The sequence below is a fragment of the Trifolium pratense genome, linkage group LG2, assembly GCF_020283565.1.
Source record: "Trifolium pratense cultivar HEN17-A07 linkage group LG2, ARS_RC_1.1, whole genome shotgun sequence".
Lineage (NCBI taxonomy): Eukaryota > Viridiplantae > Streptophyta > Magnoliopsida > Fabales > Fabaceae > Trifolium > Trifolium pratense.
Window position 1 is genome coordinate 7,022,932 of NC_060060.1, and position 25,808 is coordinate 7,048,739.

General features: G+C 32.3%; 2 protein-coding genes across 2 annotated transcripts; both read right to left on the bottom strand.

Annotated features, from left to right (window-relative positions):
• Positions 1 to 3,196: 3,196 nt before the first annotated feature.
• LOC123904073 (boron transporter 4-like) lies at positions 3,197 to 7,254 on the bottom strand. Its single transcript, XM_045953765.1, has 10 exons — positions 7,178 to 7,254; positions 6,885 to 7,023; positions 6,622 to 6,787; positions 5,861 to 6,027; positions 5,470 to 5,643; positions 5,287 to 5,382; positions 5,079 to 5,195; positions 4,329 to 4,648; positions 3,486 to 3,762; positions 3,197 to 3,340 (listed from the first exon to the last, which is right to left on the bottom strand). Exons 1-10 carry the CDS (start codon positions 7,252 to 7,254, stop codon positions 3,197 to 3,199), a joined length of 1,677 nt encoding a protein of 558 aa, XP_045809721.1.
• A 6,842-nt stretch (positions 7,255 to 14,096) lies between these two features.
• LOC123904074 (glycosyltransferase BC10-like) lies at positions 14,097 to 20,129 on the bottom strand. The gene is made up of 2 exons (XM_045953766.1): positions 19,539 to 20,129; positions 14,097 to 14,687 (listed from the first exon to the last, which is right to left on the bottom strand). The coding sequence occupies exons 1-2, from the start codon at positions 20,127 to 20,129 to the stop codon at positions 14,097 to 14,099; spliced, it is 1,182 nt and encodes a 393-aa protein (XP_045809722.1).
• Between the last annotated feature and the right edge of the window lie 5,679 nt (positions 20,130 to 25,808).

Consider the following 25,808-nt stretch of genomic DNA (forward strand, 5'->3'; position numbering starts at 1 on the left):
TCATATAATTATTTTACAATAATTTATGTTTTTTGTGTTACATTACAATAATTTATGATGATAATTCATCATTTCAATTTTTGTGCTCGTCCATTTGTTTTCAATATAAACTTATAATATTATGTTACTTTCTCTTATCATGTTATTCATTCTCTCAATATAAAATTTTTTTTTTTTTGACAAATATATAAACTTTGTATATGTATAAGTATGATAAGAGAGAGTAACATAATATTTGTTGTTGGGATGTGCATATATTCCTTTTTGCTTAATTTTAGAAAACATAATTATGAACTAATTTACATTGTAAATATATATAAAATATAAAATGTACTGTATTAACTTTCCTATATTTTATGTAAAAAAAAAATTCCTATATTTAATTGTAATATTTTGATTATTATTCCTTATGCTATTTTTATGTTTTAAATGCAATAGTATAAATTTTCTTTTTCTTTTTTCTTACAAATGGAGAAAAAACAAAAAGGTAAAAACATGAATAAGGAAACCATCTGCGAAAGAAGCCAAATATAATTACAATAAGATATAAAATTATCATTATGTTTCAGATGACTCGTGCATTTTAATATTTGTTTCTTTTACCGCCTATTACTTGTAGGATAAACTGAAATGCTTCTAAGTCACTAGGTTTGGTCCAATGGTAAAAAATTTGGATAGTATATTATAGATTCTGGGTTCGATCCTCATCTCACTGTCAACCAAAAAAACTGGAATGCTTCTAAAAATCCTTGAGCATTATATGCACAGTGTAGGACGATTTGTGATATTTTAAATTTGTATTCTTCTACTAAAATTATTTATTACAAGGTTGAAAAAGGTGGGAATAGCTCGTGGGGTCATAACTCTTGTTGTATAGACTTAACTTGCAAGCTAGTAAGCAGTGGTTGAGCAATAGGTATCTTTGGATCTTAGAGCTTTTTATCATTCATCACCAATGTGATTGCATCAATTTAAAATCTTCAATTTGTGTCTTGTTATCTCTTAATTTTATTTTTTTAGTAAGTGATTTGAAATTCCACCTTTTAAGATGGATAAGTGGAATATCTAGAGTTCGAACTTCGACTTCTGCATATAAAATGTTGATGTCCCTACCAACTGAACTAAGCTCACGAGGACCGTTAATTTAAGCAAGTTTTCAAGTGAGTGACATGCTAACTTATTTTTAGACTTGAAAATTGTCACCGAAAAAATTATTGAATTAAGTCGCTGACCAACTTAGTCAGCAACTTCAAAATTAGGGGAATATGTGATGAATTTTGAAATTTCAGAAGAGTATTTGACACTTCACTCTATATTTTATGTTCTTGGAAAGTTGCAAAAGAGAGGGGGGGAACTAGATTTATTTTTACAATAAAAGGTAAGAAATGCATAAGAAAACATATGATCACTGGAAAAGGGATGATCATCCAAGAATTTTTATGATTGATGACATGAATGGGGTGTGTGAATTTTATGAAGTGAGAGATATTTTACACAATGAAAATAATTTTAAGACGAAGGGGTGTCAACAGAAATATATGGTGTATGTAGCATCTCCCCTTCCATTGTTGTTTCCGTGTCTCAAACATTTACTTAGAGTCTTGGACCACATAAATTTTGGAACATATAGTATTTTTTTTCGCACCTCCTGACTTTCTCGTGCGACCTCATAAATTTTAAAAATACTTATCACAACATAACTAACGAGTGTTAAAGGAGTGAAAATCTGAAAAAATACAGTTTGCTACTTAAATAGCGAGTTGAATATCCACTTTAACTAGTGAACCTATAAAAATATTTTAAAGAACTGTGTTTTTCCAAATTTGAGCCCCTGAGTTCACTATTTAAGTGGCGAATTGTGTTTCTTCAAATTTTCACCTCCTTTAACACTCACTAGTTATCTTGTGAGGGATATTTTGAGAACTTCAAGAGACACACGAGAAAGCCGGGACGCGAAAAGAAACACCCTAAGTGGAAGGTTAAAAAAGGCCAAGGACAACCGTGTCCAGCCCGGTGGCCCGACTATATATATGGGTTAGCTCAGCCCAATTATTAATGAGTTGAGATCCTCTACATTTCTCAAAAGAAATGGAAATTACAATTACTATAGTTTTGATCTATATATATTCAAATAATATAAATAATTCTCAAAAGACGTGCATTTATATCATGAATTTACTTTAAAACTTTAGTAATGGATATCACCATTTCGTTAGGAAATTGAGAGGATCCTAACTCATTATTAATGGTTGCACATTAATTAGCCTGACCCAACCCATTTTATTTTTTTCCCATTTATTCAATCTTTTTTATATGACTTTCATGTATTAGTTATTTATAATTATTAAGTTTATTGAGATGTATTTGTATAAAAGTGTAAATAATTTTTACATCAGCACTAAATATTAATTAAACTTCAGTTTGATCCATATAAAAAAATTAATAAATTAAAAATATAGTTGGCCAATTTTAATTTACTTGTATAGTTTTCTTTTCTAATCACCCCCTGCATAGTTAGGATTCTATCATTTATCCCCCTGGGCGACAATTGGACAATTGACTGTGCAAATCTGATGACGTGGCACGTACACGTCACAATTTTTTTTAAATTGCCACATGACAATTTTTTTAAAAAAAATCTAAAAATTAAAGTGATTCTAAAAATTCTAAAAAAATTCTTAAAATTTCTAATTTTTCTTTTTAAGTTATTAATTTAGTCTTCTTTTTTAATTAAGCACTTAAATTTGCTACATACAAATTTTCTAAATTTTTTTTCCTAAAATTTGCTAAAATTTTCTTTTTCACAAGATGCACTTAAAAATTTCTTTTTAATTTGCTAAAAAAAAACTTTCTGAAATTTTAATTATATTATAATTGGATAGAATGAAAACACTTTATCTTAGAACTACCTTAAACAATATTTAACTATTTATAACAAATTATGTATAAGTTATTTATATAAAAACAAAGATAAAATAAATCAAATTCTTTTCATATAAATTATAAGTTGTTTTTAATAAGCTATCGTGTAGAGCTTATGGAAATAAGTAGAAAGCAGTTTAAGGACATGTGACATGTCATAAACTGCTTTTATAAGCTCTCTCTCAAACACTATCCCAAATGCTTATGACAGTAGATATTTTTAAATAAGTCAATCTAAACAGGCTTAAACTCCAACTCAAGAAATAAAATTAATTCAATTGTAGTAACCACTTACTTGACCATGTCTTTCCTCTATAAAGCTTAGACTTCTGACCTTCAACTCTCCTCTGTTGGTAGTTAATTCGTCTAATATTTCACTATCAGACACTTCCATCGATCCAAAACTAGGTGAATCCCTCTGCTAAAAAAAAGTAAAGGAGCACTTTTACATTCCACATTATTACCGATATCTACATGTCAGTGTCTATGTCAGTGTCTATGCTTCATAGACATTAATATGTAAAGATAGAGTTGATATCAAAGAGTGATATAGGGCATTAAGCATTGGATGCACTTACAGAGAGTCTTGGAGCACCAGCGATTTCTTCATATTCAGCTGCATCTAGTTCTCTTAGATGATGAGGACTAAACAGCTTAGGAAGGATATATTGCCTCACCAAGATCAGGAAAAAGAAAGGCAACGGAAACAAGATTCCGGCTATTGGAATCCATGTTACTCCAAAACAAACCAAGAAATACACACATTGGAATATTGTGAAGAATACTATGTTTCTAATTGGTACTGATTCCACAAAAGAAGCATGGTGACCTTCTAATAACCTGCGATAATAGGTTGACTTGAAATATTAGCAGCATGATTTCAAAGTGTGTTTTCGTGATTCGGTTTTATATATGTTTCCGAACCGGAACTACCTTTACAAAAACTGAAGTACACATTTTCGAACCGAAATGATTATTTGTGAACCAAACTATATTATATTGCTATTATGAACTGATTAAAGACATTTGAAAAATCCAAAAATGGAACATGAACAGCATATTATGTACGAAAAATCCAAAAACCGAACCGAAATGCACCAAAAAGAATCAAATTGTAACAAATAGTTCTCAAACTGAACTAAACTAGTTCAGTTCATGAACTACATGTCACAATTCAGGTCTTTTTGGTGCTGTTCAGTTTAATAATTTTGTTCGGTTTTTGAATTATACTTTTTAACACTCCTAGATACGTTTACGCTGCAAACCTATATATTGTAGTAAAACAGTAGAAAATGCAACCACAATTGCAATGGTAGATTGCAATTTAGAACTATATTAGTAGAAGGAAATGAAATAAAATAAAAATTGATGAGGGTATTGAACTTTAGAGTAAATTGTCTACTTACTTGAACCACCTACTAGGTGTTACAAAGAGAAGTAATATCCTTTCCCAGAATTGGTTACCAGGAAGACTATCAATGGCCATGTAAGCAAAGTATCCCCACAAAACAGAAGTTGGAATCTTTTTTATGACAGGCATAGCAAATACTGATGCTCCAACAAAGACTGATTGTAAAAGATTGCTCATTCTTTGCTCATTTACTCTAACAGGCAAACATGCATCAATATGCTTCTCAGGGTCAAATGTATCCTTCTTGTTGTCTCCTTTATCTTCACCTTTTAGGACTACCTCTTTTAGGTTCTCCAATTCTCTTTCCACAGAAGTCTGCAAGGTAATTAGGACCAATAAGTTATGTAGCAACAACACTTTAGGTTGAAGGCACATCTGGTCTCCAACACAGATACGACACTGACACATGTGATTGTATTCAATTCTAATTTTCAAATTAGTACCGGTGATGTGTCGTCGTGTCGTGTCGTGTCAGTTTGGTCTTTGTGTATGTGTCGATGTTTCATAGCCAAAGTAACTGTAGACAGAAAGGTGTATATGGTGTCCAACACCGACGACACATGTTGTGTCACTCAATTACTTCCATTTTCAACTTATCACCGATAATGTGTTAGTACTTAGTGTCAGTGTAGTATTTGATGTTTGTGTCCGTGCTTCAAAGCCAATAAGTAACTTAACTATTAGTTAATTGTGTTTATTTGGAAAGAGCAAAAACTATGAGTAACTTAACTATTAGAAGACTTACAACTGGGCTGCTGTCCATTTCTACAAATATTGCTTCCATCTTTCCATATATTTCAGAGTTGCTGGCTTTCTTTCTTATACTTTCCTTGGCACTTTCAACCATCTTTCTTCTGATCATCTACGATTCATAAATCACCATATCAAAAGTATCAAACTAACATCTTTTTCTCCAATTGTTTAGGAAAAATCTATAATAGTCATTCACCTACCAGACCCTTAAGAACTGCAAGGCTCTTTGTGTGCATAGGAGATTGAGGCAAAACACCATTTGAAGGAGGCAAGCCAAGTAGTCCGCATATCAAAGCCTGAAATAGTTTAGCATTAGTGATGAGATTCATAGTTAAATAACTCTTCTAGTCTTTACAAAGGGATGTATATATACACATACATACCATGCATCCTAGTAAGAATATGTCATAATGGTATGCAGAAGGTTTCTTGAGATTGAATTCCTTTTGTTGTGCCAGCCCAGAAGCAACACTATGATCAAAGAAGTAAAGCCCTGCTACCATCAATGCAGGAATAAATGCAGCAAATATATATGTTGGAGGAACCTTCCCCATATCCTGTATATACATATATTAAAGTCAACATTTTCCACAACTACAAAAGTATAGCTTATAGTTCGTTTAATTTGCAAAAAATTAAGTACTGCACAAAACAATACATGACAAACATTTAAATTAAACATGGAACACTTAGAAGATAAGTGATTATGCTATAAGCACGTATTTGAGCTGTTTATCCAAATTCCAAACAGGGCCTTAGTTCAACATGAATTACTTGTATAACTGTCCAATGGTGTAAAGATGTAGATTCCCAAGCCAGGGGAGCAACTAGTCTTCTTGGAATTTCATAAGGTATTTTGCTTGGCACAGAGAAGGACACAACTGTCCATACTACCACCAAGAAAGGCACACCGTAGTCTGCAATAAAGCTTCTCAACCAACCTATCCAATAAACAAGACAATGTCATATAAATATTCCTCATATATACTTTACAACTATGAAGCGTAGGCACAGTCCCGATATTGACACTGACACACCAGTTGGCAGTTATAATTAAAGAAAGTAGAAGTGATCGAATTTAAGTAATCATATATGTCAGTGTCATGTCTGTGTCTGACACATGGAACATGCCTTCAATCTGAAGTGTTTGTACTACATAGCTTAACAAGCATAAGAAATTAGTTTTTAGGCTAAATTGCACTTTTTGCCCCCTAATAACTTTCATAAACATGAGATTTTGGCCCCTTAACTTTAGCCTATTTTGCAAAAGATGGCCCCCACTAATTTTGGACAAGTCAACGCACATGTGGCAAGTGACTTGCATGCCACGTCAGCATGTCTTGCCACGTGGACAATGATTCACATGCCACGTGTGCATTGACTTGGTCAAAATTAATGGGGGACTATCCTTTTGCTAAAGGGGCTAAAGTCAGGTGGCCAAATTCGCAAGTGTGTGAAAGTTATGGGGAGAAAAGTGCAATTTAGCCTAGTTTTTATCAATTATGCCTCAGCTCAAATCTATTATAATGACAAACCTGTCCCATATAACCATGATCTTGCTCTTCTGCTCTTCAATGCTGTATAGAGAAGGCCAAATGTGAATATAATACCTAATAAGCCATTCACATAGAGCCAATGAAATTGGTAATGCTCTAATGTTGAGTTTTCATTTTTAGGAGCACTAAACTCTTTTATCATTCCCTGCATTATTTTCAATTAACTTGTATTAGACTCCTTTTCATGCCAAATCATTTTTTTAAAATCTTGAGTTGAGATTTCTAGGAGAAACAAGACTGACCTTAATAGCCTCTTGAATGAACAAGACTGAAATCAGCATGCCAAAAAGCTCTTCAGCAACCCTTGTAAATCTGTTGATGATATTGCCAGCATTGAATATTGCTAGCAGAAACAGCAACAGAGATGTCCATACACAAACCCTGAGATATTATGAATAAATATCAATTTAAGTAAGCACTTATAGCATAAACACTTTTCATAATATGCAAATAGAGTTGATATTCTAGTTAGTAGGTTATTTGACCAATAAATAAATAATAAAAAAATTGTTTTTTTTTGTCTTGATTTTATTACCATCCAGCCCAAGCCAAAAAGAGTTCCTGTCCCAAGTCATCCTTATTTTTTGCAAAGTTGTACAAGTAGGTATACATGATGATTGTGGGTTCTTCCTTATTTTAACGGTAACATTTATAGAAACTTACCCAATACCAGAACGGAAAGCACAAGTCCAATCATCTTTATAACATTGTGTTCTTCCTTTTATGTCACTGACGATTCCCTTAAAAGGTGATTTGATTTTAAGGACTCCATTTCAGGCACAAATTAACCACCTGAAACTTAAACTATATATTATATCTTGATGAAGATTAAACAACTTAACTTTGCATTTAAGAACATGTACCAATCATACAATTTTCATGTATTATTACCTGAGACGAGTATCTTCCAGCAAGGATTTTGCGGAGATTTGACCAGCAGTGGCACACGTTGGCATTTAAGTACAAAACATTATTTGATATAAAATATTACTAGTATAACTTACCCGTGCTATCGCCCGGGTTAATGTTCTATGAAAAATATAGATCATTTTTTTCACACATGAAAAATATGGATTATTAAAATTTTAATATTGTGATTTTTTTAATTATTTGTAAAATTAATTTTATATTTAATGTAATAGTTTATTTAAATATGATAAAAGATCCAAATTTTGGATATTTTAAGGAGAAATGACATAATGGAGAGTGATATTCCACTCTCCGTTCCAAACTCACATGTTCATATATTTATTCTTTTATTTTCATAAAAAAAAAGTCATTATGCAAAAACTAATCTAACGGTTAATATATTTGTTCTTAATCGTCATCTCTCTCCTTTAGACATTTGTTTTCTTCAGGAATATTTTATCTCATGTCCCCGTGTGAAAAAATTTCACATTTGAGAAGCAAAATGGGCCGATTTTAATTTTAATATTATTTATTTAAAAGTAATGAACAGTAGAATTGTTTGTCATTTGCTTGACACAAAAAAAATTTATATAATTTTTTTAAGCATATCTCATTTGTTAATGTGCAAATTTTAAAAAATGTCCAAATTTATATAATTTTTATTTCTTTATTTCAAAAATTATATTGAACAAATAAATAAGAAATAACCAACAATAGCAATAGATTTTTTATTTAAAAAAAAAAACCAACAATAGCAATAGATAGAAAAAAAAAGTAGTGATTCTGTCAAAAAAAAAAAGAGTAGTGAAGGTGAGAAGAGAAAATAGAGAAGGGGCGTTGAGACACTAAATGACCCTCACACTTACATATTGACCCGTATATATAGAAACTATAGTAGATTTTTGGTCCTTAATTTTTGAAATTTCCATACATTTCAGCATTGATTTAATTTAATCAATATATATTCCAAAAATGAGTTGGTCAATAATCAAAAGTTTCCATATGTAAAATTTCAATTGTATCAAAATATTAATATATAGACATTTGTTCATAAAACCTGATTGAACAATTTCTATATTTATAATTGAGCACTAATGACTAAAGGAAAAAACATAGAAGAATGACATATCAGCGAAATGAATTGAGAGATTGTCACGTGAGATTTTGACCGGTAAAAGAAATGAGAGGACGCCACCTAAGAGAATGATGAATGAGAGGATGCCACATTGGATTAATAAAAATTAAAGTTCATAAGAAAGTGACACGTAGATTTGTTTCCTTGAGAAAAAACTCTTAAACATATAAATAATAGATTCACAAAAATAAAGATCTCCTTTTTTTAAAAAAAAGAAGTATAAAATAAAAATTGCAATAGAAAAATATACAATAATGATGAACTTAATACTATTGGAAAAATACATCATTTGATTAATTTGTTGATAGATTCATCAAGTAAATACATCATTGATATTCCAACTTGTATCCAAGACATCATTGATATTGATAAAGTGCTATAAGCAAGATTTTCTAAAAAAACAAAACTACAGTTGTTAAAACAGACTCCGAGCTCTCAATTCAATCCATTTTGTGAGAATGTGATGCATTTCGTCTTGCCTCTCAATTATTTCCCTGTCACGAAAAATAAATAGGATTAATAAATAAAAAGATGACCAAAAGAAAATAATCTAAAAGGTAAAACAAACAATATATTAAAAATATAAGAAATATCGAACAAAGAAGAAAAAATAAAGAAATTTAAAAAGGTGACAATATACAGAAAAAATAGTGATTATCGAGAGAGAAGAATAAGAGATAATGAAGATTGAAAAATTATGAGTTTTAGAGTTCAGACAAATGTTATATATATAGTAAAAAAAATGGACAAATGAGTAATTTTTTCTTTAATATGACATTAAATTCATTAAAAATCAAATATATTGATTCCATTTTTAATTTTAAAAATATATTAGTAAATTAGTAATTAGTAAATAAGACATATTCCATTATATTATAAATAAATTAAATAAATTAATGCACATGAATATAACACACATATTCCAATTTTTTTAAATAATAATAAAATATTAATTATATTATGTGACTCTATATAATTATAAAATTATGAAAATATATAATTTTTTTTTACCGTAATACAATATATATATATATATATATATATATATATGTGTGTGTGTGTGTGTGACCTTAGTATTTTGATACACGACCATTTAGAAAAAATTTTGTGAGAGAATAATTTGAAGATCATAAAGATTTAATATTTTTTTAATTGAATTTGAAGACCATAAAAATTATTATATCCAGCTGACAATTATACCTAATTATTATATGCAGTTGGCAATCTTCCTTTCATAAAAAAAATTTAAAAACAATTGCTTTGGTACAAAAATAATTTTTTTTTGATGAAATTGGTACAAAAATAGTCAATTATTTCCTTTTAAAATTATTTTTAATAGGTGCATTAAATTCGATTTATAAACAATAATTGAAAAATGATTGAATTTCCAAATTAGCCAAAGATTCTAAGTAAAATGATATCATCATGTATTAGAGAAATTGCAAAGGCCTTCATAGTTAGCCACATAGGAATTGGAGAAATATTAGAATGCCACATAAGACATGGATCAAGGAAATGGTGCCACATAAGAATAAGACCATGGGAGAGAAACTCCTAAATATATAAATAATAGATTTCGTCACATCTTGTCTTATTTATTACTCCGTACAAAACAAATGTATACCGAACAAATCTATATAGTAGTAGTACTACTGTATTTGCTTTGATGAATCTAAATTTTTTAAGGAAAAGTTGACTATTTTGTACATTTATTACATCTCTCTCCTCTCCTCTATGCATATACTAGTATAAATTACCTCTCCTCTATGCATTGCACCGGTTAGTTTTTACTTATAAAAATATAAATTATTTAATAATATTTTATGAAATATTTTATTTTAATTTTTTTTAAGCTATGAAATATTTCATTGTATTTTAATAATAATTAGATTAAAAAAATATTCTTTTAATAATATAATTAAATGTACATTTGGTTACCCTATTGTTGAAGGTGTTCTAGCAAAAAAGTTGAAAGTGTATATTAATTTCTATACACCATAGCGAACGATCAAATGACCAAATATTGAAATTTTAAAATTTATAAGTAATTTTTAATAAACATAGTTTCATTCATATACTTGTAAAAGTTCCATCCCGTGGTATAAAAGTTTTGACATTATTTGCGGGGCCGAACTTCAAACCCTAAACTCTTTATTTTTTTAAACTGAGTCTAGCCACTATTATAATCTAGAGAACCTCTTTCCCGTGTTTTAAAATTTAAATGCTACAATCATCATAACTATATGAGAAACGGCCTACAAAAAGTGTTTAGAATATTTATTTAATAATATTTTATGCCAAAATTTTCATTCCAATTTATTTTATCTTCATAAGAATTTTTTTTATAAATTAAAAGCATATAGATATTAAAGTAGGAATAGACACCCCAACTATGTTGGCACCCCTATTCTTTCCCGTCCTCCACCTATAATTCATTATTATTTTTATATATATATATATATATATATATATATATATATATATATATATATATATATATATACACACATAAACTGGGGGACATAGATCTTCATAGTTCATAGAAATTAATTATCCATAAACTTTTATAACAACAGGAATCAATTTCCAATTTATGGATAAATGAAATATTTTCATCGTACATAATAAAAAAAATCAGAATCGAAATAATTGTTTTTTTAATTTATGAGAAACATTTTGATTTGACTAATGCATAAACATATGAGTAAAGCCAGTAATTAATAGTAAACATAAATACTCTTTTTTTTAACGTAAATATAAATACTCTTAAAATAAGCTAAGAAAAATAGTATTGGGTGAAGTTTTCTTTATCCTCTGATGTGTAGATTCGCCATATAAAAAAATAGTACATGTTAGAGTGTATCTAACATATTTTTATTAATAAGGTTTTATAAGCAAGATTTTGCCAAGAACGAAAGACAAAAGTGATTTTGTGAGAATGTGATACATTTCTCCTTGCTATTGATTTTCCCGTAAAGAATTAATAATAGTATTAATAAACATAAAAAAATATAAGCACCATATGAATACTTAATAGAACACAATATGAATAACAATAAAGCAACAAAGGAATTCACACACACAAAATAGAAGAAATAACAATAGAGAAGAGAATTATTGTCAAAAAAAACAATAGAGAAGAGGATTGAAAAATTTGTGACTTGTGATTAAATGTTCACCAAAGATGATTTATATAGAAAAATAGAAACGGATAAATAAGTAACTTTCCCCAAAATATTCAATTAATTAAACTCATTAATATAACAAATATGTTGATTCTTTTTTCGGAAAATGTTGTGTTATGAATTTTTATATTCTTTTCTTAAAGAGTGCTTATGTGTGCTTTGATCTATACTTCTTCCCCGTGTCATTCACCGGGTTGCAATATCGATCTAATTTCTTCTCTTACAAACACTTTTTTCTAGAAAATAAAATTATACATTATGGTGTAACCTACGAAAGATAGGTTGAGATCATATGCCATTTACACATTTTAATTGGGAACAAAACAACAAATACGAATATAAGAGTAATAACAAAATTTGTCCATGTATTAAAAAAAAACAAAATTTGTCCATAAAAACAAATAAATAAAGGCAAGAAACAAATAAGAAGTGTAACCAAGCTCACAATAAAAAAGTACAAACCTAAATTTATAGGCAACAATGAATTGTAAGAGATATCAACAGAGTGATATGTTTTTAGGCAAAACAAACTACATATAAATTTATTTATTTTTATAGAAATTGCAATATATTAAGTTTATACCAAAAATAAATTGTACTATTTTGTTACACCATTAATTTAGTATTTCACTATGTCTCGTAAATACATAACCGAATGAGGAAATGCTTGATTCACTATTATTGTAGATGCCTATTTATTTGATGATCAAATGCCTTACAATGACTAAATGCATTTATTGCAAAATTCCAAATTCAAAGTAAATGCATTTATTATAATATTATTATGATTTTCAAAAAAAGTAATATATTTTTTAATCAAAAAAATAATAATAAAAAACGTGAATGTAAATAATATATTTTTTAATCAAAACAATATTTACATAAATAATATAAAAAAAGCCTCCATAAAAATATGTCATTACAAAACTATTCATCTATAATTGTTGTTTTCGACTCTGTGACACATTTCAAAGCATTCTTGAGATCAAAATGACATTTTTAAATCTTCTCTGCAAAGCTTTATTTTTTATCACATTCCTGAAAAAAATAGAAGTACAGAGAATTATTAAAAGGTAAAAGAAGACTAAAATAAAAAATAAGAAATTATCTATATATTACTATGCGAAAGAATACAATAGAAAGAATTTTATTTTATTGTTGTTCGTAAAAGAGACTACACCCACCAAAACTATACTAAGATGATAAAATAATTACAATAAAAGAGAGGATCAAACCTAGCCAACTAAAAATGAAAATAACTTATAACTTGACAAAAACACTTAAAAATCTTCTCTTCATAGCTTTCATTATGATCATATTCCTGAAAAAATAGAAGAGTGAATCATCAAAAGATAACACAACAAACCAAGATTAAAAGTAACACAACAAATATGAATTACAAAAAAGTAAATAAATAGGAACAACAAAAATGTAAAAAAGAGAGGATAAAGTTATAACTTGACAAACCAAGATTGTTTATAGCAAAACTACTACTTAAAAGTTAAAAGAAAAGAAATAAAGAAGAAAATGGTTGAAAACAATATGATTTGCAAAGTTCATACAAAGACTTGTTATATAGGAAAATAAACACGGGTATATAAGTAATTTTGTCCAAATTATATAGTTAAGACCATTAATTAAATATATATTGATTCCTTTTTTTACAATGAATATTTTTCACACAAAAAAAAACACACACATTTCACAACAAATGCTTATTTCTATTTATGTTTTGCACCTAGTTTTTATTTCAATTGAAAAATTCTCCACGTTACTATATATATATGGGGTTTTCTAACTTAAACCCTAGTTAGGTCTAAGTTAGCAAGGTGCACCTTTTCAATTGAACCAAAATACCTATTCTTTTTAATTAATTAACCAAAATACCCATTAATAGATGCGGATCCAGTGTCGCGCGCGTACCGAAGGACCATGGTTACAGACCGTTGATTTCCATCAGACAGCCAAGATCTGATCTCATCAAGACTGTCTGATCAATCATTAGCAGCCCCCTATATATATATATATATATATATATATATATATTCAATTATTCACTATGCAAAACAAGAAGAAAATAAAAAACTTTAACCAATAGAGGGCCGAATTCAAGGTTCCCCAAATTTTAAATCAATGAATATTCATCTTGGGAGAAAAGTAGCAAAAGTAAATATGATTAATGGAAGGAAAAAAGTCAAAAAAACAAAGTATATTGGAATACAAAATCAATTGAATTGCATTAACTTTGGAGCATATTTAACCAATGTATCCAAAGCATCAAGAGGAAATTTCCTTGCAAACAAATGACAAGTAGTTGTCCTAATTCCATTGTACTCACAAGTGCTTCCAAACCTTAACCTCTCCAAAAATTCAATAGTCACATCATTTCCAATAAATGTTGAAGGATGGGGTCCACCTTTTGACCAATCAACCCAAGTCAAAGTCCTATTAGAATTTCTCTTCCCAAATTCATTACTAATAAAAGTTGGCAAGTAATGTTCATCACTATAGCATGGAGAGTTGCAATTCTTTTTGAACCTAGGAAAATATGTCTTGTCTGAGATTATGTGAAGTGCAAGGTAACGATCAATTTGAAACCATTGAGACCCTTTTTTCCATTGTGAATCCTTAAGCATATTGGTTTCCACAAAGGTTTTTTTTGAGTTCATTAAATAAGTATAGATTGTGGAGAAGTTGAATAATGGTATGCATGATTCTGAAAGTAACACAAAACGTTGGTTTGAGAAATCAAGCAATGCATTTGCTAGTAGACGTCTCTCTGCCTCTATCATGCTAGTCTCACCCCACTTTGTTTCCTGTATTAACAATACAAAATTAATGGATTGAAATTTCACTTTAAAGATGAATAAATGAAGTCTTCTGGGTTCGAACCGACTCCTATATATATAATGTGATATCTTAACAATTGAGTTACGCTCACAAGGACTTTATAAAGTCATTGTTATAACAAAAGATAAAATTAAATGAGTATTAAATGAAAATAACTATGTACAAATATGCTTCCTTTATCCGTGTAATTTTTTCAAAGTATTTTTTATAAAAAAGAACCGGGAGTAAGTAATTAGTTTTTCATACTTAAAGGAATATTTCAACATGAACTAATTGTTATAGAAATTTAAATAAAAGTCAAAAGCTTGACAAATATTGCTGGGAGACTTTTTTTTATTTGTTAGTAGATTGTAGATTTGTAATAACCTAGCTGTCAAAAAAAAAAAAAAAGGAGTAATAACCTATGAAATATGCCGTGTATTATTTAAGGGTATATTCATATCGTTTTTATGGATTTACTAGGTATTCAACCCGTGCGTTGCACGGGTTTGATTAAAATATTTTTTTAAAAAGTTATGTTTTATAATAAGTTATATTATCTACATCTATCATTCTCTGTATCTCTCAATTCTTTTTATCTTTATCCTAATTATACTCCAATCTCCTTATTATTATTTTATATGAAAAAATTGTAAATACTTGTCTCGACCTTTATAAAAATGAGATGACATGTTAATTAATCGTAAATTTTTTTAAAGTAATAATTATTTTATACTTCAAAGAGGCTTTTTCTATTAGACTAAATATTCAAAGAGCTTTCGAAACAACTTTGTAATGCATGTGCAGTGTTAAGTAGTATTTTATAGGTTTATTAAATATATCTTTAACCCTCTAAATATATTTCAAATTAAAGTCAAAACATTATTAAAATGAAATATTTAATCTTCATACCAAAGTCACAATATTACCAAAACATTTCATTGTCATTGTGTTTGAATAAATTTGTCATATTACTAAAACAAAATGATGAGATTATGAGTCCGCTATGTATGTGAAAAGAGACTTTAAAAAAATGCATTAAAAATGAATATCTTGTTCATTTTAATTTTATCGGTTTGACATTATTTTGGAAGCTTACGGTTCACATCATAAGTTCACTAAGCATGAGGAAGAAAACTTATCATAAAAACTATAGTCTACTAATATATTTTTAAGGATCGACATCGACTTATATCCATTATTCTCTTTATGTTTATCGCATTTTCTCTCTCAATTCTCTCTAACTTTATCTTATTTATATTTCAATCTCTTTATTAATAATATTATTATTATTATTTTTATAAAAAAAATGTTAGACACTTATCTTGACCTTTATAAACTCAATTACTGTTTTTATGTAAATAGTATTCTTATTTGATAAAACAAAAAATAGACATTTAAAGAACTTTGGAATAAATTTTGTCAAATTTTATATTAAAGCTATAGACTTCAAAAGAAGAACACAAATTGTTCGTCGATCAATATAAAGTGCATATATAAACTTTACTCAATCAACTATGTTTAAACTATAGATGATAAATGTATGGAAATTAATCTATTTTGACAACCTCTTAGTCAAGTTACACCAATACTTTTCATGTATATTATATATTACAATTACAATTATAATTAACAATGACGTCACATGAGTAAAAGCATTCAAAAAATTTATTTTCAACTTTTTTTTTTTGTTTCTATCATTCTCTTAAGATTCAAGCGGTTCACATACACCTTGTGAAATAGAATTCTTTATATCCTATTATAGATCTCCTCATTCACCTAAAATAAATAGACATATTCACATTTATCATTAAAAGAAATCATGAAATAAGGGTAAAAAATTATATAAACAAATGTTATATCAATAAAAACATGAGCTTAAATATTTGACAATCTACATAATAGAATAATGTAAAATATATTCTATTTTATATTTTAGTATGTGCTGGGGAAGAAGATGCATATGATTTGGGTATAGATATGTTTGAGAAGAGAGATCAATCTATGCATCCAAAAAGACCGACTTTATCTGTATAAATGTATAATAGTTAGCTTATTCTTATTTATATCAATTAATTATACATTATAGCTCATTATTAGTTTACGTTATAATAACTCTTATTTGCAGTCGAAAGTGTTTTTGTTCTTCTATTTTTGTCTTAAAATAAAACATGATTGCCATTTAATATATATGATTTATATAAAATCACGCTGGTTCAAAATATTAATTAACGTTTTTTATATAATTTTTAGCTATATAACTACACAAAAACAATTATAAAGTAGTAACGCATTATCAAATAGTAGACATTATCAAAAAATTGGAGTGATATATAAATAAATAGTAGAGATTATCAAATGTCTAATTTTATGATAAAAAACTCAGCTCATATTTTTTAAATTTATCCTATTATTTTTGGATAAATTAAGAAAAAAAATAGTATAATGAATGATTAAAAAAATAGCACAATGAATAACCTTTTTCCTTGTATGTTGATTCAGACACAAAGGTCGAATTTGTAAGCTGCAAACACACAAAAAAAATATCAATTTTTTTTTATGTAAATATCAAATTCTCTTGATCCTAATTGTTATGCAGAAAATTTGAGTGCAAAATTGCAAAAAAAAAAAAAAGCATCAATTTAAGAAAACAATAAACTTTTTATTAGAAATAATATATAAATTGGTCAATTGAAAAATAAATCTAGGAACAAAAGAGAAGAAAGAAGAACTACTTGACCCATAGCAAATTAAAGGAGAAGAAGAGCAAAAAACATCTCCTTAGGATTGATGCATTTTGTTATCTGCAAACACACAAAAAGTATCAATTTTTTTTATGTAAATATCAAATTCTCTTGAACCTAATTGTTGGTCAATTGAAAAATAAATCTAGGAACAAAAGTGAAGAAAGAAGAACTACTTGACCCATAGCAAATTAAAGGAGAAGAAGAGCAAAAAACATCTCCTTAGGATTGATGCATTTTGTTATCGGCAAACACACACAAAATATCAATTTTTTTATGTAAATATCAAATTCTCTTGAACCTAATTGTTATGCAGAAAATTTGAGTGCAAAATTGCAAAAAAAAGAAGCATCAATTTAAGAAAACAATAAACTTTTTATTAGAAATAATATATAAATTGGTCAATTGAAAAATAAATTTAGGAACAAAAGAGAAGAAAGAAGAACTAACCGGCCCATAGCAAATTAAAGGAAAAGAAGAGCAAAAAACATCTCCTTAGGATTGATGATGTATTTCATGGCAAGAATTTATAGCATAAATCATTTGTATGTTAGGATTGTTTTTTAAAGTCATTGGGGTAGGAATTATTAATGCATACGTTTTTCTTGTGGGAATAATGATGACATTTAGTTACATAATATTATCTCTTGATCTTCAACTCTACATTATCTTTTTTTTGAAGAAGCTAAATTAGCCCATCCAAATTGGCACCAGAGAGAATTGAACCTCAGACCTCAAGAGGAGCACACTCTCAGGTCCCAAGCCAATACCAATGCACCAACCCAGGTGGGTTTCAACTCTACATTATCGATCTATTTAGACAATAAAATTAGAAAAAACTGTTTTTTTTCTTCCATAAATTACATGGGAAGCTAAATAGTTGGTGGGAACAATGTTTAAATATATATAAACTTATTATTATTATTATTAAATAAAAATAAGGATGACACATAAGCATCAACTTGAGCTTAGAAAAAAGGCAAAAGGGAAGAGCTTTCTTAGGCTGCCACATCAGCAAAAAAAAGTTTGCTTTACATATATATATTGATGATTTCTGTGTTAATGCTCGATTTATTTGTTAATTTTTAATCTCATCCAGATAATAATTTTAGGAATCGATCATTTTATATTAACTAATTTTAGATTTCCTTACGTATATGATTTGTCGTACAATAATAAGGGCATAGTCAAAGAATTTTTTCATGCCATATATACACACAAGGTGAGGAAATGAATCTTCTTATTTCATTTTTGGTTATTTCTAAATCTCTTATTTATTTTATTTTTTTATAAGCAAATGGTTGAATTGTAAGGAGTATAAGATATACTTAGCCCTTACAATTCTAACATATACCATTATATGCTTTGAATACACGATAATGGATCTAACAAATAATTTAAATCTCTTATTTATTTATTTATTGCTAATGTTATTTATTTTACAGTTATTGTGAATGTTATTTTCAAACAATTAATGGAAATCACAATAACTATTCTTTTGTTTTAAATCAACAGTTGTGTTTTGTACCAAGAATAAAAATAAATAAAAAATTAACAGTTGTTTTACTAAAATAAAATTAACAAAAGTTAATTACTGTAGCATAGTACTAAACATCCAATTCTTCCTTGAAAAAACAAATACCTATTTTGTTGAAATAGTCCATAATAAAGGTAATAAAGGCATACTTTGAACAATAAAAAAGTGTAAAAAAAAAGTGTAGAAATCGTTCTTGGAATATTGTCTAATTATGTCATAAAGAGGTGTTCTTGGAATATTAGTGAATTTGATGTTTATTCTACCAGTAAGAGGTGTTCATATTTCTTCACCAAAAAAAGAAAAGAAAAAAAGAGAGGTGTTCATATTCTTGTTAGTTTAGAGTCTATTAAGTTTTATATATATTCTCCGGTAACTTTTTGTAATGTTATGTAATGCAATGATATTCTATTGAAACCCTAGCCGTCTTATTCTCTTTTCCTTATCTCTATAATTCTAACAGTGAGAACGTCTAATTATTTCAGACAGAATAAACGATTAATTGTAAAGAAAAACACCTAAAAACACCTAGTAAAGAAGTTTGGAGGAAAAGAGAATACCTTGCTTGGGATTCTCCGGCCATAAAACACCGAGCTTTGATTATAAAGTGTTTGATTGAAAGAAGGGCTTGGATGAATGTAGATAGAATACAACCCTTCATTTCCTTTGAAGAATTTCTCCCAAAGAGGAGCCAATAAAACAGGTCCTTTTGTCAAAAACATAAATGCAATCTTTGGTGTTTGTTTGAATGGAGTTTTATCAATCATAGGAACCAATGAAGCTCTCCATAACAATTCATCCCCATTCATATCATGCATAGCCATTGGAATCTTCAAAAAATCTTCCAAACTATTTCGATTAATAGAAAATTTTGTTTGGTTATTGTGATCATTTGATGTTGTTGAGTTGATAGATAAAATTGGAGGAGAAAAATCATGAGGAGGTGGATTGAAGCTAAAGAATTGATTTTGGAATTGTTGGATTTGAAAGTTGAATGCAAAATTTTTAAGACAAAAAGTGAGTGTGATACCAACAAATAAACCACAACCAAAAACTAGGTTATAAGCTAAGAAGTTAAGAGAATAGAGTTTATCATTGATAAACTTTAGATATGATGAGACTTTGCCTTGTTGATCCTTATTGTTCTTCATGGTTATGGCAACAAAAAATAAAAATGGAAGAGATTTTGTGTTGCAAAGATGAATCGAAATTTTGTGTTTATATTGCTATGTGCCTATGTGCAATACTAGTAGTGAAATTATTGAGTTTCTAACACTGTAAAAAATATATATATATATATATATATATATATGTAGTGTGGAACAGACAAGCATCGATGAAGCTTTACCTTTTTCCCCTTAAATAGATTACTTGTTTTAGGTAAAAACCATAAATAGATATTCACCTTGATACCAAAACAATACTACTAAGGTGAGCACTCCGGTACACATCTTATGTGGACGTGTACCGGCACACTGTTAAGGTGTATAATTTTAATTGGTCCACATGTAATAATAATTTAACATGTCATTTCAAGACTTCTTTAAATATGATCTAACCTGTTGATCAGAATAGGTTGATGGCCGGTCCGTTGAGCAAGCGTCCACACCGAAGGGGGGGTTTGTACCTGCAGGTGCTCCGATGCCTAAGTCAGCAAGGTGAACAAGAGAGATACAAAAGAAGAGAGAGAAAGTAAGGTATAGAATGATTCAGAATACCTGGCTCTCCTGTCTAGGAGAGCTTATATAGTGCCCCCAGCGCTGGGCCAAAGGTTGGTCTATTGGGCCGGGATAACCGGCCCAATAGACTCAACTGCCAAGATAATCCCTGTATCGTAGGGGAAGGCCGTTATTTGCCTCTATCTTGGTTGGAGCCGTTCCGCTATTCGCGGGTAAGGGATAAGCTCCGTGATAGCTGTGGCTGGATAAAGGAGCACGTGCTAATCGTGCTGCTTAGCTGTTAAGCTACGGTTGAATGGATCAGCATGCATGGTTAGGCGAGCACGTGTTTAACGTGCTGTCTATCCATTATGTCGAGCATGGCACGTCATTGGACAACGTGTCGGGGAAGTCTCCCCTTATTGGGCTGTGCCCCAAATGTCGGGCAGAAGGGATTGGGCCAGCTCTTGGCCCAGTCCAGAACAGGAGCCCCCCAAGTCGTTGCTCCTAGGCATAGGAGTAATGACTTAAGGTCCAGGCCCGCATGTCGAGGAGTTGTTTTCCCCGTCACTCCTAGGAGGAGTTCATAATTCATTGACTATAATTGTTGCTCGTTTGCGCGAGGAGCGCATTTGTATGTTGCTCGTAAATTCCTCCTTGGCACGGCGAGGAGAATTATCCAAGGATGAAGCTTCCTTTTGCTCGTGACGCGTGCCAGGATGTTCGTGGAGGAAGTTATGGGGAAGGAATTTTTCCTTTGAAATTTATTGGCTTTTTGTTTCCTCGACTATTTGTCGAGGAGGTATTGTGTATGTGCATCTAGTTGATGTTGCCTGTTTTTGCGGGCATGTTTATTTATGAAGATTGCTTCAATTGCCCGTAATTTTCGCCTGATCGCGGCGTCGAGGAGATAATTACGTTGGTGATAACGATGAGCCCCTCGAGAGACGCGTGGTCTGTTCGATGGGATGTGAAAAGACAGACGTTTCGTCTGATCTTGACACGTGTGCGTGCTAGTGGAGAGAGTAATGATGACATTGGGAACACGCGTTCATTGCTTCGGTTTACGAGGAGGCGTGTAAGCCGTTGGATCCATCGCGTCTTTTCATCTTTAATCAGATGGAATCTTGGCCATTTGATGGCTTTTAATCGTGACCGTTGGATTTTGATCAACGATCATGATGCAACGGGGTGCATCGTTTCATGATGCAGGCGCAGGACTTAGAAAGTCTATAAATAGAGGAGGAGGGATTCACTTTCAAAGTTTCCATTTTTCTCTTCTTCTCTCTTGCGCTGCTTCATATCTTCTTCAACTTGTTTGAGGTTTTCAAGCTTTTAATCTGACAGAGTGCCACTGCCTTTCCTTTTAGAGGCTTTCTCATCTTCAAACTACAGAGGTAATGTAGCATTTCGTTTCATATTTTCTGTTTCCATTTGTGTTTTGTTGATTGATGCTTTTAGATCTGCTTGGGTTTTGGATTTTTAGTTTGTACCCATTTTGGTTTTGGGGTTGAACTCCATTTGTTAGTAATTTAGATTTTTCTAGTTTGAACTTTGGGACTTGTTCTGTGTTTTGCTTATGTCCCGAATGGGTTTTTGCATTCCTGTACTGTGTTGGTTTGAGGATGTTTTAGTTTAGGCTTTGTGTTTAATCACTGTATTTAGTGTGATTTTGTGTTCATTTGCGGTAAAATCACCCCCAAATGTCAACTCTATGTTACGATTTTTGGTGTAACATGGGTATTTTCATCCCCTTTCTGGGAAGCTGCGATGTATGAATGTTGATGAACATCGCTGGAAAAGATGATGAACATGATGAACTTGTTGAATATGATGAAGGTGATGAACAGTGTTGATAAATTTCTGGAATTCCATGCGTTTTGTGTCGGGGAGGAGAATGCTGTTTTTTTCTCCCCGCTTATCGTAGCAAAAAGCTAGGCTATTTGAACCTTATGTCGGGGAGCTTCTCCCCGTTTTTGCCTTCGCGAATATTTTAAGTGTCTTTACGAATTGTATGATTGTCGGGGACCTTTTCCCCGTTTTCGCTTTCGCGAATGTTTTAACTGTCGGGGACCTTCTCCCCGTTATTTCGCTGGGAAATTTGTGGATAAATGAGTTTGTAAAAACTCTATGTCGGGGAGCTTCTCCCCGTTTTTAACTTTAGATTTTACGCAACTGAAATTTGCTTCTAAGTGTCGAGCCATGTCTTGTGTCGGGGACCTTCTCCCCGTTTTTAGGCTTTGTTAAATAGTTCTCCCCGTTTCCTCTGTTTTGCTTTTGTTTGCCATTTTGATAAGGGCTTATGGTCGGGGACAGCGTCCTCGTCCTAATTTACGCCCTTTCACTTGATTTGCGGTGAAAGGGTGGATTTGATTACTGTCGAATTCACTTTATTTTCGCTGCTTTTCAGGTACTCAAAATGTCCGACGTGGAGGAAGTAACGGGGAGCCAAGCTACGTCGAAACACAAGTTGGTCGACACTATTACTGACCCAGAGCTAGCTTGGGTTGCGCCCGAGCCCCGGGGGATTGCTTCGACGATTACCGCGCAGGATCCGCGGCTTTTTACTATCGTCGAGGAGGCTGGTTCGGAGAACTGGGAGGTTCATATGCCCGCCGAAGGGGAGCGGGTTTGTTCGTCGTACGCAGGATGTAGTTTTACTATGTACGAGATGGCGTTCAAAGAGCTGGGATTTCGGCTGCCCTTCAACGATCTCGAAGCTGGAATTTTTGGCCGGCTAAGAGTGGCTCCTTCCCAGCTTCACCCGAATTCATTGGCATTCATCCGGGCATACCAGATCCTATGTCGATATCTGGAGGTAGAGGCTACCGTTGCCTTATTTTTCTATATCTTTCAAATCCAACGTCAGAGAGTCGGGGATCGGCAGGGTTGGATTTCCTTGAAGCATCAGTCGAGCAAGATATTTAGGATGTTTGTTGAGTCTGCTCGGGGCTTCAAGGAGAGATATTATGTGGTGAGGGCAGTGACAGAGTTTGCCCAAGATTCCCTGCACATGGAGAGGCCTGTGTTCAACGAGGATGGGACTCCTCGGTTGGACGAGGAGGGGGGACAGGTGACGGAGTGGGTTCTCCGGTTTCCATTATCGTGGTCGTCGGAGCATTTTGATTTGCGGACCGACGAGTATCTAACTGCTGCCGAGGATCTTACCCCGGCCGAAATGGCGGGCTTTCAAAAGCTCCAAACATATGTGGATGGCTTTAAGCCTTGCAAGGTCATGACCAGCTTAGGGGAGGTTGCCTTGGACAAGCATGGTAAACCGAGGATCGAGCCTCGTTTTGTTAATACCAAGCTATTGTTGTCGTGCAAGACTGTTTCAGCCGAGGACACTCTGCTGGGTATCCGTTTTTCTGCCTGCCCGTCTTTTACTTGTCATAAATTTGAATATTTTTATGTTTGATTTCTCCCCGTGATTCTGACCACGTTTTTAACTTTGCAGGTAGGATGGCAGATCTTGCTAGTGAGCTTGTCAGGATAGCTGCTGAACAGAAGGGAGAGAAGGCTAGGAAAAAGGCGAGGAGGGCCAAGCCAACCATTTTGATGGGCGATCAGGGTGCTTCGGGGAGCGTCTCCCAATCTTCCCCGGTAGGCAGTTCAGCTGGGACTCCGGGTGGTCGTTCGAAGAGGCAGCGGGAGGAGCAGATGACACCCATCGTCGACTTGTCAGAGGGGGACGGTGGCTTCGTCCTCCCCGCATGTTTGAGCGACCAGAAATACTTCGACAAGAATCCCCTCCAGGTGCCCGCTTCAGAGAAGAATTATATACTGGGCGTTTCTGCATCTGCCCGACAGAAACAGCTCAACGAGGATGTTGCTGCTGTCATCCGTCTGGCGGAGACAGCCTTGGTGCTAAATGAAGGGGGACCAACTCACGAGGCGGAGAGGTTGGCTGCTCGGAATGCCAAGCTGGAAGGGAAGATTGTGCAGATGGAAGGGGAGTTGATTGATCTCCGTGGCAAGCAGGAGAACTATGGGAATTTGCTGGAGGATGTTCGGTTGACCCGGGATGAGCTGAAAGAGACAAAGAAAAAGCTCGAGGATGTGGAGACCCGGGGTGCCGAGGAGAAGAAACAGATGGAAGAGGTGATAGCTGACCTACAGTCCAAGCTGGCTCCTGTTGCCGATGAGGGTGCTGAGATTTCCAAGATGGTAAGTCGGGCTGACCTAGTCAAGGAGATCAAGAGGCAGCGTGGCCTGATGTTGGCGAGCATGGTTCATGGGTGGAAAAATGCTATCGCCCAACTCAGGGTTGTGAATGCCGAGCGTGGCTTGACCACTGAAGGTATTCATAAGCTCAAGCGGGTCGAGAACGGGCAGATCATCATTCCCGACGAGTACCGGGAAATGGAGCTCGAGGAGGAGAAGCTGGATGAGGAGGCGGTTGATGATGATGACGAGGAGGATGAGGAAGTCGAAGAGGAGGTTGTCGGGGAGGAGAGGGCACCAGAGGGCAACCCGGAGGGTCATGATGAAAGCTCCTGATCCTCCCCGGTTTTTTATTTGGGCCTGCGCGCCAATGACTTGTAATTTATTTGTCTTTTTTGTTTCATGACAATTTTTGGGGGCCTGCGTGCCCGGTTTTTGTAACATCCGAACAAATGGGTTTTTATGCCCGGTATTTATAACAGTGCCCGTCTATTGTTTTCGTTTTGCTAAGTTATGCCTGCGTGGAATATGCATGTCTTTATGCTTGCTCGTTTTTAACTTAACAACTTTTTGGTTTTGATATTCGTATACTTGCTCGACATTGTTGTATGCCTGCTCGACAAAACCGTTTTTATATTTGTAAGTTTTTGCTGCGAGCGCGTTTCGTCGAGGAGGTCGTCCTCGGATTTAACTTAGAAAGTTTAGGGAACTAACTAAGCGCCTAGAGTTGTTTTCTGAGGCTAATACGGACGCCGACACGTTGTTGTGCCCGCCCCCGCGGCTTGAACTTCCCATCGCGAGCTGGGCGTTAAGCCTTGGCACGAAGACGAGGAGCTTGTCTCAAAGGTCATCCTCGTCGGGGAGACGCTCTGCCCTTCCTGAGCCAGAGTATCTCCTTTTCAATTGTTTGGATCGAGCACGTGTGCCCGCGTGCTCTCCGTTGTCGAGGTGTCGGGCTCTTTGCTAGAGGATCCGAGCAGCCTTTTAGAAGTGTTTTTTAGTTTGGCA

Excerpts from the sequence above, each read along its gene's own strand:
- LOC123904073 (XM_045953765.1), bottom strand. The coding sequence starts at position 7,254 with ATGTATACCTACTTGTACAACTTTGCAAAAAATAAGGATGACTTGGGA. Across the intron at positions 6,788-6,884 it reads TCATTCAAGAGGCTATTAAG|GGAATGATAAAAGAGTTTAG; the intron begins GTCAGTCTTGTT and ends AAAATAATGCAG. Across the intron at positions 6,028-6,621 it reads ATCATGGTTATATGGGACAG|GTTGGTTGAGAAGCTTTATT; the intron begins GTTTGTCATTAT and ends TTTATTGGATAG.
- LOC123904074 (XM_045953766.1), bottom strand. The coding sequence starts at position 20,129 with ATGAAGAACAATAAGGATCAACAAGGCAAAGTCTCATCATATCTAAAG. Across the intron at positions 14,688-19,538 it reads GCCGGAGAATCCCAAGCAAG|GAAACAAAGTGGGGTGAGAC; the intron begins GTATTCTCTTTT and ends TTGTTAATACAG.